Consider the following 14,465-nt stretch of genomic DNA (forward strand, 5'->3'; position numbering starts at 1 on the left):
AAATTCAAAGATAAAATTAAAAAAAATAAATCAATTGTTTTATTTTATAAATTATTAAAATTTTCAACTTAATACTTTAATAACTGAAATTTTTTAAAATGATTTTATTTAGTTTATTTCAAACATGAAAATTTAAAAATTTAAACTATAATTTAAATGTATTTTATTATTAATTAATTCTAAAATTATCCTGTTAACATTCTTAAATTGGGAATTGAAGTCAACTTAATTATTTGTCTTGGTATTTTTATCACCCAAAAAAAAGGTATGAAATTAGATCTCATTTTGAAAAGATACCAAAGTTTTAAGATGAGTTAAGACCTGTGTGTATGTTATTTTAAAAAATTGAGATTTAATGGATTTACAATTATGATGGCCGTGGGTCTCTCACCAGGAAATTAAAGGAACAATGGAGTTGTCCAAGGTGCCATTGAAGACATACTGCATATCAATTTCAAAGGGAAATTGCCCTGGGATAGCGTTTTCTTGGTAAGCATGCAGATACAATGCCGCACGAGGCATCCATCATGCATACATGGGCAGTTCAAAACTTTATTACTACCAGGCCCTACCTTAGCAGTAATATTAAATCTCTCAACCAGATCTGTTAGCATCAGATGGAGAAAGTACACAACAGTCATTGTCTGATTGCTGGTGGAAGCCACCCTTGCAATGTACCTTATTTTAGCTCACTAAATTCAAAGACACTGATGATGAGAGACATTGCTGAAACCAATGCAAGAGACCAGATCACTGACCTTTTCTGAATCACTCCCCCCTTTTTCTTACCCCAAAGGGCACTGAAAGGGTTCTGGATGTTGCATCCATAATAGCTTATGTCCTGGAAATGGATGTACATGAGCAAACCAGAAACAGGAAAACATGTGATCTTGACAGAGATTACCCAGGCAGACCCCTTGTTCACCCTGTAATATTCTTAAGCCATCCTTTTCAGCATTCTTAATATTGATGTTGCTTCTATACATATATTAATGTTTTTCTCATGCTTTTGGAGAAGCAACTAGATTCGCGTTTTCTAACTGGGTTAACTGAATAACTTTGCATCGTCTTGCATGAAATGTCTATAGCATTATCCCCTCTCTCAAATTTCGTCCAAAAAAAAGTAATCAATTATTCTCTGAAAACTCCAACTCCAGATCAAAAAACAGAGAAAAAACAAAATTTTGTCTTAAGCGAAATAATGACCGACGACATGATCAGACTGAAATGACTTAACTCGTCAAATCATGTCAAAAATAAAATAATGCAATTTGCTTTTGTGAAGCAGGGCACTTTGGGAGATGATTCCAGCATATTTCAAGAACTGGGTCGTGCCATGTGGCAGAATCTTTTTTAGACCGTATATTGACTGCATCCTTTTTGTGTAGAGGAAAAGCAACGTAGGGTGGGAAAAACAGAAAAGAAGAATTTAAGAAGAAATGAACAGTTGAACACAAAGAGGGAAAGAACAGAAAAACATGTCTCCTCTTCTCTCTCTGTTTCAATCTTCAAAACTTGTTCAGGGTTCGAGGATGACCGTTATTAAGTTCAGAGCTTCAAAATGAACAAAATGAAGGCTCCATGGGTGAAAATTTCATGATTAATTAAAGAAAAAAAATTACAGGCTCCTTCTACTAATTACCCATGGTTAAAAGCTAGATTTTTTTCATGATTAAAGCTAATCTTTCATCCATTTGCTTTAGTAACTTTTTAACTGTCATTTCTAATTTTTGGTAACGGAGCTCATCACTTTGAATTTCAAAAGATTCACACCCAAGCCAAATGGGATCCTTTGAAGTACAATTACAAAGATATCTGTCTCTTAAATAATAAAGCATGATTAATTATATATATATATAAGTTTAAGCGAGTGAAAATTATTTTATTTTAGGGTCAAGTTATATATTAATAAATTTTAAATAAATTTTATACAAAATTTAAAAATCATTCATAAAAATTTTTTTTGATAATTAAAATTAAACTTAAATTTTATAAATGAAATATTTTATTTTTATCAACTCAATCAATCTTCATTAAAAATCAAGATTAATCATTAGCATTATGGTTTAATATGTATATGCTAATTAAACATTAAACAATACTTAATTACATATGTTTAATGTGATAAGAAAAATTAGGCTAAAAGTTCCCAAACAACGAACTCAATTTTTCACTTTTAAAGTTGAATTATTTACGTACATTATCGTTATTTTTATTTTATTACTCAAACTAACACTTCAATGTGTTAAAAACATTTAATGACAACTTCATATAATATTTTCTACTAGGTATTACATGTAGACACCAACATCCTATGAATCTTTTTATGGAACATTACATTCGTAGGATTTAATTTAAGCTTTCGTAATAAGTGAGGTCTGGATTACATCATTTATAGTACTATGGTATATGTTTTTTTTTTTTTTTTTTAAATATGTTCCCTTCCCTGTATTACTGAAAATGCGAAAATATTGTACCAGTAAGATTTTTTGCGTACATTTGTCTGAAAATTGTAGTACTTCGTGCAGAAACAGTGATTTGCTATCACTTCAATAGATAATAGATATAATTGTCAACAAATACATGTGATTTGTTCCCTAATCACAAATCCATTTGACAATAATTGAAGTTTTTGTCACCTTAAATCATTCTAATAATAACTTTTACTTTTTGCAAATGATTTATGATTTATGGTATAAATCTCACTCTCAGACAATCTAAATTATAATAATTTGAATTTTAAATAAATGATTCATATAATTATTTATAAAAGGATGAGATTTAATAAATTTAAAATTTTAATTTTAATACTTATAATTTTTTTTGTAATTTTAAATTATGGTTTCTTTTATATATATAAAAAAAATCTATAACAATTTGAACATCTAAATCTAAAATGATTCTAATTCAAAATTATTTAAATCCAAACCTAAAATAATTTGTATTAAAAAATAAACCTACTTGAATTGGATAAATCCACCTAATTACCACTTAATTACAAAATAATATGTACAAGAAATTTATTGAATGACAACAAAATTTTAAAAAGAAATAAAAATCCTAAATCAAATAAGAAAAAATCGGATTGTTTGATTCCATTCTATTTCTTGTCTCATACGGTATTATGGTTCCTATCAATAATTTATTAATCACTATGCCAACTCAATTGCATTTTAAAACCCTCCCAACATGGTACCTTCCTTCCTTTCTTTGTTTCTTTCTTTAATTAATTATTATTAACACTTTGGGGTTGGGTTGCCTTCGTGGATAAAATTTTTTTTTCAATTTGCAGATATTGCTGTAAATAAGCTTTTTCGCTTGAACAGGGACTTTGATAAGCATATGATTTAATTAATCACTTGTAGTTTTGTATTTGTTTTTTGTAATTGATTCTTTGTAACCAAACTTGTTGCTTATTCTATGAATAAAAATTAACTCATTTATTTTTAAAAAATGAACATAATATAATCAAGCCCTTGTATCCTAACCATACAAAAATTTATTTATATTGTATTCCAATTTGCACCCAAATGCTTTAGAATTAAATAATTCAACTAAATTCAGTTCATCAGTTCACATCCAAAATTTCTCCCCCTTCAACGTCTCCAGCTTTTCTTTCTAAAAGAATGTTTAATTTTTTTAGTGACAATCCAATGTATCCCAGACCACCATTACCATCTTTAAAGACTCAGAAAATTTTTCTATCTTGAAACAACATCTGGACCCACCAAGACTGACAAACCCTTCTCCTCCGACAATGATCAAACGGTCCAAAACTCAATTCTGAAAGTAAAGAAATTCAAAGTGATTGGAATGGAGATGGAAGGTTAATTTATGAGAAAAAGAAGGGTGATAAGGGGATCGAAAAAGTGGCAGAAGAGTGCCATGTAGACAGATGACAATCTCGCATTGGCTCCATTATAGTAAGATCGAAACACCTTTATTAGTGTGCCAAGCTTCTGTTCCCCTCCTCTTCATCTTCAAGGCGTGCAAATTTGCTTTCATTACTCTCCTTCTCTTCAGACAAAGCATCAATTCTCTGTCAATGTTTCCTTTCTTTCATTTCCAACAATAGGAAAGAAAATTTAGACAGAGAAAGAGGAAAGAGAGTTCCCTGTTTCAAACAATGACTTGTTTCTCGTAGCCAAAACCTTCTGTTTCTTCTCTGTATTTTTGCAGCTTTTGAATCCTTCTTCACAGACAGAAAGAACTTCTTGTTTGATACTTGATAGTTTCTTTGTTTATCATTTTGTTTGGCCATCATTCTTTTGCTATACACACATTTTCCAAAAACGAGAAACCATGTATAGATTGGAGAAAACAGTGATAAGAGAGGAAAGATACAGGCACGAGAGAGATAACCCATCTTTCTCTTCTACTCTACTTGACAAAATCTACCGTTCTATCGATGATGATGTTGGCACCAAACATGAAGACTTGAAAGTCTACAGGGAAACAATGCAAAAGAAACAAAGTAAAGGTAACATGAAAAGCAACAGAAGTAGAGGACAAGGTCAAGAAGAAGAGCTGTCGAGTCTCCAACGAGCTCGTTTGATCGAGAAATGGATGGAAAAGAAGGTTAGTGAAAAGGCAAATGCAGACAGGAAACAGGTTTTCTCTGAGTTTGAAAGAAAATCACATCATGAACATGATCCTGATCATGATATTCTTTTCTTTAGCTCCACTTCCAGCTCATCTGATTCCAGTTCTGGTGGTTTCTCATCATCTGACACTGAATCTATGTATGGTTCAAAAACAAAAGCTTCATTGTTTGTACCACCAAGGCCTAAACCTGTCAGGACCAACGTGTCGGCACGATCAGAGAAACCGTTTAAAACGGAGAAAACAGGGAGAACAGAGAGGACTCTGTTTTATGAACCGAAGGAGGAGTTGCATATGTTTGATGATTATCATTATAATTCTGCATCTGACCATACATCAAAGCTTGATGGAAGTTTTTCCAAGTCAAAATCAAGAGCCATGAAAATTTATGGCAATTTAAAGAAGGTGAAACAACCCATTTCACCTGGTGGCCGTCTCGCGAGTTTCATCAATTCTCTGTTCACAACAGGTAATACAAAGAAAGCCAAGAGTTCATCTTCAATTGTAAGCTGTGACGATGAAAGAAAATTGAAATCGGGACAGGTCTCAACGTGTTCTTCTGCTTCCTCATTTTCAAGGTCATGTCTAAGCAAAAACTCGCCTTCTACACGAGAAAGGTTGCGTAATGGAGTTAAAAGAACAGTTAGATTTTGCCCAGTGAGCGTAATCGTTGATGAAGACTGTAGACCATGTGGGCAAAAATGCTTATATGAAGAAGAAGACTCGAGTTTACTGTCGGTTTCAGTTCCAACTGCATGGAAAATTGGGAAATCGCCATCAAAAAAGTGCGAAGAAGAGCTAAATTTTCAAATAATGGAGAAGACTAGGCGAGTGGAACAAATGGCTAGAGAGTTTTTGAAAGAATATCATCTAAATCAGAAGAGGAGCGATCTTATTTCAAGTGACGGTCGCAGTAATTATGTAGTGGACGAAATGGATGACGATGAAGATGATGCAGCTAGCTATTCAAGTTCTGATTTGTTCGAGTTGGATCACCTTGTTCTTATTGGTAATGATAGGTACAGAGAAGAGCTTCCAGTGTATGAAACTACCCATGTTGAAACAAATCGAGCCATTGCTAATGGCTTGATAGTGTAGTTAATTTTTACAAGATATAGAGAACCAAAATTTTCAGTTTAACTGTCTTTTTTTGGTTATTTTCAATCTGGAATTTTGTTCTTTAATTCTGGTTTTGAGTTATAAAATGTTTATGCATTCTTTATAGCCAATTTTGGTGTAAATACCCAATGGGCTTCTTTTTCATTTTTGTCTTACTATTGTTTGTGTTTAAGTGATGAGATGGTAAAAATGAAAAACAAAGGGTGAAAAAGAAAAGGTAAGCATCGAATTTTAAGTTTCTGAAAAGCAAGAGCTGGGGATGCGTTAATTCTTTGATCATGATCTGAACTGAAGAGATACTGATAGTGCCATTTGATTGAACAAGAATAAAGAAAGAAAGAAAGAAAGAAAGAAAGAAAGAGGGAAAAATGAAAGATTCGAGATCGTAATCACAAGCAAAATGAGGGTGATGGTAAAGGCAAAGGCAGATCTTCGCCCCATGGGAATAGAGAAAGATGAGGGGAGCTTTTGCTTTCTTTCCTTTCCTTTCTCTGGAATTGGATTTGTAAATTGGATTGGACCCTCTTGCTTGAACATTGTGTTAGCTTCACCATTCCTCCCCCCACCTTCCCTGCTACCAAGACAAAAGGGCACTCTTTTGCCTCACCTATATATCCCTCCCATTGAAGACTACTCTTATTTGTGGATCAAGAAACAAAAAAAGATAACTCATTTTCACACCTCATAAATCTTTCAAAAGATTCAAAACCCTAAACCCTTTGTCTGATCTCTTGAATAAACCCTTTTACATTTCAGTTGATCTTATACAATTAGGAGACCAAAAACATTGCTGTTACTGTTAATTGAGACTATATTCTAGTAACAACTAAAACTACAATTATTACTACTATGAACATGAAAACAGTACACATCCCACCGAAGTTTACAGCAACAATTTTTTTATGTTAACAGGTAAAATGTTTAACATGTCAGGATCAGGAACAAGAAGAAGATGGTCCGCAGAATTTAATGGAATAGAGCTATTAATGTCAACTAGCAGCTGAGTTACACTCTTTCTCCATCAACATTTACTCTTTAGGATTCCTTTACCATAGGTGAAGTGACCAACACTGTAAGTGTGCTCATGAATTTTACTAGACTTTCTTCAAACAGGTCTTTGTCCAAAAGACTGGAGAAGGCAGTGAGCAGAGGAGCTCTATAAAGTTGCCAATTATCACTGCAGACTTGGCCTAGGTTGCTCACTGTTCACAAGGGACCAATCTGGTTGCAGAAATTGTGATAAATGTGAAAAAAAAAATCATTTCATTTTGAGCACTGCATGACAATAAATGCTAACTAATAAAATAGAAACCCCAATTAATCTTTTTTTCTTACAACATTTTTATGAGTATCATTTCAAGACACATTTTTGAGAGACTGTTGATAAATGGTTATAGTATATTCTGATATTCTTTATTGGGAATAGGTGGTTGTGGTTGTTTCATGCAAATTTAAAGAGTTGAAGCATTAGAGCAACGGGTCCCAAAGAAGATAGAAGGAATCTTACAAATATAGTTATTAACATGATTGAATATGACAACCAATGAAATTTGTTTATATTATTATGATAATACTCTGATATTGCTTTTAATTGTTGTACGAAGGGAACACAATGTAATTTATACATCAAATGTATAATTAATTTTTTTCAGCTTTAAATTAAAGTATATATACTATGTAGCGATATAATCATGTTTGACAATGACGATCCACGTTCAATTCTTATCATATAAATTATAAATATTAATGTTTAAATTTATTAAATATCATGTTTTAAAAATAAAATGTACCATTAAATTCAGCTTCGAATTCTCAATTATAAAATTCTAGTTCGAATTCTCAATTATAAAATTTTAGTAGACCTAATAATATAGCCTATAAAGGTACCATTAGTACTGCGTGACAAGCATGCAAAGAGTTTGTAATGTAAAAATGGGGCCAGACTCTCCCACTAAGCTGACCAAAAATCTCTCTATAGTCAAAATCCAACTTGATCATAGGATTAGAAACTAATAAACAAGCTTAAACTACATTTGTTTAAGGCGGCAGTGGATTTGTAACTTATTCAAGAATTGTAGGCGGAGAATTGTTTAATTACTAGTTATTTTGTTCATGCTGTACTTTGTAGTTTGAAAGTTTTTAAAAGTAGTTTAAAAAAAAAGCTTTATGGATTAATTAATTTATATAATAAGATTTCAATTAAATTATCAATTAGCAATCTATATATCAGTCGTGAACTTGGGATTATATATTTTTGTTGGGATCATCTCTTTCTCTTACTCAGCTTCATTTGTTAGAGATTCCGTACACACAGTGGTGAAGTGGGGAAGAAGTTGCCGACAGTGATGGCAAGAATACTGTTACATGGAGAGGATGAACAGATATAAGTTGAAAGATTATAATATAAATTTTAATTTTAATTTAATTAATTTATAATAACTATTTTTAAAATAATATGTTTTATATTATAATTTTAAAAAAAATTATAAGGTAAACCTAGCTAGCCTAAGGTCCTTTTTTGGCACATACCCTAAGCCAAATTTTGGTTCTTTTGGGCTTATTAATTCCCTTGACGGGCGTGTCCCAGTTTTTATATGGATTCCTGAGATCATATTCATCATTTTCTTTCCGTCATACAGCTATATTGATTTTTATAAACCATGTGTGATAAATGCACAATTGGCTCGGGCTTTGGGATAGTGAGCCTACTTTGATTGGATATAAGTTCAATTTTGAGCAGGGATTAGACAAAATGGTTAGTCCCCCTTATCTCTTTAAGGATTAAACTGAGATGATCAACCAACAAAATTTGAGTAATTCTATCTATTCTGGAGTTCAAGAAATATCTTCTTGAAAGAGTAATTTGTGACTTAATTGATTCTCTTTCAAAGGTGGGCAGAGTTCTGCAGAGAGGGTTATGGGCCCAAGGTGTGGTAATAAATTGCTAATTGATAGAATCGAGTTATGGAGTTTGGAGCATTAGCTTCAAGTTTCAAGTTTCTTCTGTCGTTTAAGGCAGGAAAAGACAAACAACCAACGAGTTTATAGACAGTGGGGCCTGGGGAGGGGTGGGTTTCCTTCCATGGTGTACTCCTTGTGGTAAAAAAGCTCTTTGGAATCTGAGAGAAATTACTTGAGGCCTTGAGCTTTCTATACTTGTTAGATTGTCAGTCAATTTCTGATATAATCTATACTTGCTTAACATTAAGAAATTTATCGTCTCTTCCCACGAAGAAAACATGAAATCCTCATTGTTTTTATCTTCAAATGCAGAGAGACAATGCTGCCATTGGAGAATAAAATCATTCTGCAACAAGAGACACCTACTTTGATGAGCGAAATTGACAATTCTTTTGCGGCTTGCTAACAAATAAAAAGGCCGCAAGACTTTATTTTTTATTTTTTATACGGCAAGGGTTTTGTCCAGTACTTCTCCTTATTGAGCAGGTTCAGGCAGTTAATCCTGCATTTTTTTTAATCGTTCATTAATTTATCTACCATTCTTAAACTTAAGTTGAACTAACCCCTCGCAACAATTTTAAAAATTTAGCCAAACCGCGGGAAAGTTGGCAATGGAATCAGCCTGGCCTCTCTCTGCAACTTGGTGTGGTCCACTGTTTTGGCTACTTTTGCTTTGGTAGTAAATGACAAAGATATGATTGGCGATCCCAAAGATGAGTTTCTATAAGATCCTTAGCAGCTTTTCCTTTTCTCTTCTACAAAGTAAGAGAAGTGTGAAGAATGCATGAGTATGTTTCTTGTTTGATCCACAAAAGATTCAATCTTACTAAGAATGGAAAAATTAAAAAGATAAACAACGATATCTTTTAGCTTCTTTTCATTTTCTTGGGACTATACAATTTGGTGAATGTAATTGTCAGCAATTTCATGTTTGAAATCATTTAAAGTAGTTTGTAAACTTATTATTTCAACAATCTTGTTCGTTTCTTAAACTTCGTTTTGAAAATATAATTGGAAGACTTCTTACCGTGTTGGAATGTTGTTTTCACGTTGAAATCTCCTCCCTACTCGTTTCCTATAGACCTTTTAATCCTCTTTCACACTCTAAGTTGAATTTTTAGCACAACCCTTTTCTTAAAGAATGGATATGGCTGCAGGAAGTACGGAAGAATGGATGCAGTAACATTAATTTTCACTAACCATGCACGCTTCAAATTTGCAGAGTGTGGACCGTGTACAATTGTGGTCCAATTTTGTAACTACTGTATATGAGTTTTGCAGGTGACCGATCAACTTCAATTTCCTCTTCTTTGGCATCGGCATAAACGTCGAAATTTGCCTAGGCCAGTATCACCCCTCACTCGTCACTTACAATCATATAAAAACGAACTCTACCCTTTTCGAAACTTACAAGATGGACTCATTCAATCCCAGTTACAGTCAAGATTGTAACGAACTTCCTAAAATTTTCATTGAAAAGGATATGTGACCGAAATTAGTTTATAGTTCATCAGAAAATCCGTCCAAAACTGTCGTTTAATTAGCAAAAGACAACAAGAACCAGACCACTTTATAAGCACCATTAACTTTGTTCAATATTTCCCTCCCTCTGCTTGCAATTAGTGCAAAAGACAACATTATATAGAATGAACTCGGCTGCAGGCACCCCAGAGCAGAAGAAGGCCACATCATCGCGTCATCAACAAGCACTTGTAACGAGTTCCCTGGTAAAAATAGAAAAGGTTACGACGTCAACGCCGTCGTCTAGGAAATTTTGCTGTAGATTTAACGATTGTATGGGTATGGGGTCGGTTGCCTCTACAAACCCACAGCTGCAGCAGCAGCCACAAGGAAAGCAACAGCGTTTGCAGCCGCCGACCTCCAAATTAGAGCAGCAGGTATAGTTTGGAATCTGCAGTCTGGACCACAATTTATTTGTTAGGTGAAAAATATTGGGTATTCTCATCGTCAATGCATGCAATCGCATCAAGGTTTTATTTTATTTTATTTTTTACCAAACAATATATTAGTATTTGTTAGGCCAGTTTTATAAATTTGGTGACTATTGTCATTTTATCACTATTAATTTTTTTTTGAAGCATTACAATTTGAATTATGATTATTAAAATTAAAATTTTAACATTTTATTAAAATTATATCAAAGGTTTAATTTAAATAATTTATTATTTTTAAAATTTAAAATTTAACAAAATTAATATTTAAATTCGATCCCTTGTAAATATATATTTTTTATTTATCTTGACCCTCGATTTTTTCTATAAAAAAAATTTAAGGTACCGTGCTATCTAAAAGAAAATGACATTGACGTTTGGATAGTACATTTTTGGAGGCGAGGCTATATATCGATTTTGTAGAGAAGCCCAAAGTTTGAGGTCGACCTTCACTATCATCAAAGTGGACTGAGCTCGTTTAGCATATACTACAGTATACAAGCCGAATCTGAATATGTGGTCCATTGACCCTTTGAGGAGCAAAATCTTTACTTTTCTCCAGTCTGGCGACACACTGTTTCATCTATTGTTTTAATTCAACGTTAAAACTATAAACAGATAAAAAAAATGTTTGGCATACATTGTTTTTATGATTCTATTTCTTTGTTTTATTTCCCTTTTTCATGTTTATTTCATGCAAGAACGACAACCCCATAGTGTAATAGCAAGTGGATCATAAGAGACCAGGAAAAGACTGGGCCTTTGAACTTGGATTAGAGGTTTCTGATATTGAAAATTATGTCTTTTGGGTTTTGGTGAAGGTGCAGACCTTGAAAAGGAAGTTCGGAAACAGAAGCAAATGCGGGCCATGCACAAAAAAAGATGGAGAGGACACAAGACTATTTAAGGTACTGTCTTCAAATAGCTCAAGAGAACGGATTCCTGGACCTTATAATTAACAACAAATACCCTATTTCTCCCAATGTTGTTAATGTCAATGCCAGTCCTCAAACGCCTGTCTCAGTTTCTCGACAATCGGATCTAGGCATACTCATCGACCAAGCCAAGATGAATGGATGGTACATTAACCCTGTCGAGGTAATGCCTCCTTGGTCTTTCATTTCTTTATAGCAGTATTTTTACATTTTACGATAGAACTTGAAATGTAAAATGGTACTAGAATTGCAGATTGAATTGCAAGAAATAATAGGCCGAGGAAGCACTGCCGACATTTACAGAGGAATTTGGCGAGGCCTTGATGTTGCGGTGAAGTGTATATATCCCGATTTCTTCCACAGCAATGAGAATGGTGCTACATTTTTTGCTCAAGAAGTTGAAACATTGTCTAGGCAGCGCCATCGCTTTATACTCCAGCAAATGGGTGCATGTCTCGACCCACCTATACATGGGTGGGTGGTGACAGAGTTCTTGGGCATGACACTCAAGGATTGGCTACATGGGCCTCGAAATAAGAGGCGAAAAGAGAGGTTGACCCCATTTCCGCCATTTGAAGAGAGATTGACTAGAGCAGTAGAGATTGCCCAAGCAATACAATATCTCCATGAGCAAAAACCAAAAGTTATTCTCCGTGATTTGAAGCCTAGCAACATTTTCCCGGACGATGCCAAGCATGTCAGAGTGGCAGATTTTGGTCATGCTCGGTTTTTAGTTGATGAAGAGATGGCACTTACTGGCGAAACAGGCAAGGATTTTTTCTTCCTTTTATTTTCTTGCTCCTTTCCCTCCTATTGAGTGACGGATGAAGCCACTCCAAGCTTCAAGCAACCTGATTAAGACATATTGTTAGTAGCTAGTGAATTGCTCTAATTTTGCTTGTCCTCTCAGGAACTTATGTTTACATGGCACCAGAGGTTATCAGGTGTGAGCCTTACAATGAAAAGTGCGATGTCTACAGCTTTGGAATCATTCTCAATGAACTTATCACCGGCAATTATCCTTATATTGAGAAAAATTATGGAGCAGCCAGGGTATCCCATCGATTACTCCTTCAAATATAACATTTTGCCACATTAATCATCGGGATTCATCTCTGCTGCTAAAATATTATACCCCTTTTTCTTCCGTTTAATAATATGTTAACCCTTCCATTAAAATCTCCTCAAAATTTTTTGGATAGAAAATGGAGAAATAGAAATCTGGAAAATCAAGTTATTCAAGTGACTAATTCATATCCATTGGATCTTGCTGTTGCTTAGATTGCCTTGGAGGTTGGAGAAGGAAAGCTAAGGCCAGCGCTTCAAGAAGACAATGGCGAATTGGAGGAACTGATTGACCTCATTCGCCTGTCATGGGATGGAGATGCTTCGGCTAGACCAACCTTTGCAAACATCACATCTACTCTGCGAAAGATCCAAAGCAGAATCAAAGAAAACCGTTTAGTATAATCGATGAATTAGCCATTGTTTATTAGTAATATTTCAACATCTTACATTTAACTTATATTAAGATCATCTTAAAAATTGAGTTTTTAAACATCACTAAAATGTCATCTCATAATTTTTTTTATAATAATCTAATTATGATCATATATTCATTCGTATTAAATCAACTCTCATTAATTCACCTTAATTACCTGCCTAATTAAACTCATAATTAATCTAAAATGGGGGATAAATATACATTTATTCATGAATTTGGGTTGTTCATGAAACGAGTTAAAAGGGACAATAACCTTCTTACATTATAAGAACTTCTCTATTATTGAGTCGAGACCTGTCATGGATGTCATGTTATAGCATTAACTTCTGACAGTCAAAAAGTAACGGAAAAGAAAGAAAGGCACGTAACAGGCTCCACGATAAAAGACACGTGAAAAAAAGTTATAGGTCACGATTTTGGAATCAGCGTGAAATAAGCCTAACGTCATAAATAATAAGCTTCCATGCAAATATTGATTGAAAATTTTTTTCACTTATCATAATTAATCAAAAGATAAGTAATCTAGTAGCCATTTAGATCGGACTTAATTTATTTTTTAGATGATATATAATGTTATAAATTTTTAAAATTTACTTTAAATTTGAGTTGATAATTTTTTCAAAATTGATTTGATCTAAATTAAATTTTACTAATTTAGAATTTAGAATTTTTTATTTTTAATATTATTTTAATACATTTAAATATAAAATAATTATTTTTATTTTATAAAATTTAATAAATATAAATTAATAATAACATATAATTGGATTCGATTAAAAAGCTTTCAATTTTTTATTTTTTGATTTGAAATCTAATTTGAATTTAATAAAAATTTTTAATATCAAAATTTAAATTAAACTTAATGAAAAAATAAATCTAAATAAAATTGAACACCATAATTTTAAATTAATTTTTAATTTTTTTCAAATTTCTTCCACCCTTAATTAATGATATTTCACACAGTCGCTTTTGCCTGAATTAAAAGCTCATAAAAATTTGAGTTATGACAATTATTACATTAATTTTTGTTTTGTATCATAATAAAGAAAATGCGGTGATTACAAATAAATGTAATTTTCATGAGGATGAATTATTACAAATTTCATTTGTTTCATTATTTATATTTATTATTAAAAATAGGTTTAGGACTTGATTCCTAAAATATCCTACTCATTGCTGCATTATGAAGTTCTCTTTTTCTTCTGCCCCCTTTGAAAAAAGACTGATGTACACAAAAGTGGCAGCAACAACATAACTTTGTGAAGAGTCAAGCCAAATTGTCTCTTTGTGATTGTCTTTTTGTCGCTAAGCAGCGGTGAATTATTAGTGATAAATAATGTGACATAAAGCCGTTCCTGGTGCACGTTGGTTATATTTATCTCAATCACCAGA

At 32.9% G+C, this 14,465-nt stretch overlaps 1 protein-coding gene and 1 pseudogene across 2 annotated transcripts; both read left to right on the plus strand.

Annotated features, from left to right (window-relative positions):
- Window positions 1–3,749: 3,749 nt before the first annotated feature.
- On the plus strand, window positions 3,750–5,825 carry LOC111304124 (protein BIG GRAIN 1-like D). Its single transcript, XM_022900639.2, has one exon. The coding sequence runs from the start codon at window positions 4,303–4,305 to the stop codon at window positions 5,698–5,700; it is 1,398 nt and encodes a 465-aa protein (XP_022756374.2). The 5' UTR covers window positions 3,750–4,302; the 3' UTR covers window positions 5,701–5,825.
- Window positions 5,826–9,598: 3,773 nt separating this feature from the next.
- On the plus strand, window positions 9,599–13,180 carry LOC111302550 (serine/threonine-protein kinase STY46-like; annotated as a pseudogene). The gene is made up of 5 exons (XR_016326884.1): window positions 9,599–10,599; window positions 11,456–11,732; window positions 11,823–12,336; window positions 12,480–12,622; window positions 12,851–13,180. The product of XR_016326884.1 is annotated as a serine/threonine-protein kinase STY46-like (transcript).
- The last annotated feature ends 1,285 nt before the right edge of the window (window positions 13,181–14,465 follow it).

This window comes from Durio zibethinus, chromosome 13 (assembly GCF_047325235.1).
Source record: "Durio zibethinus cultivar Kanyao isolate XHJ-2024 chromosome 13, ASM4732523v1, whole genome shotgun sequence".
Taxonomy (NCBI): Eukaryota; Viridiplantae; Streptophyta; class Magnoliopsida; order Malvales; family Malvaceae; genus Durio; species Durio zibethinus.

Excerpts from the sequence above, each read along its gene's own strand:
- LOC111304124 (XM_022900639.2), top strand. The coding sequence starts at position 4,303 with ATGTATAGATTGGAGAAAACAGTGATAAGAGAGGAAAGATACAGGCAC.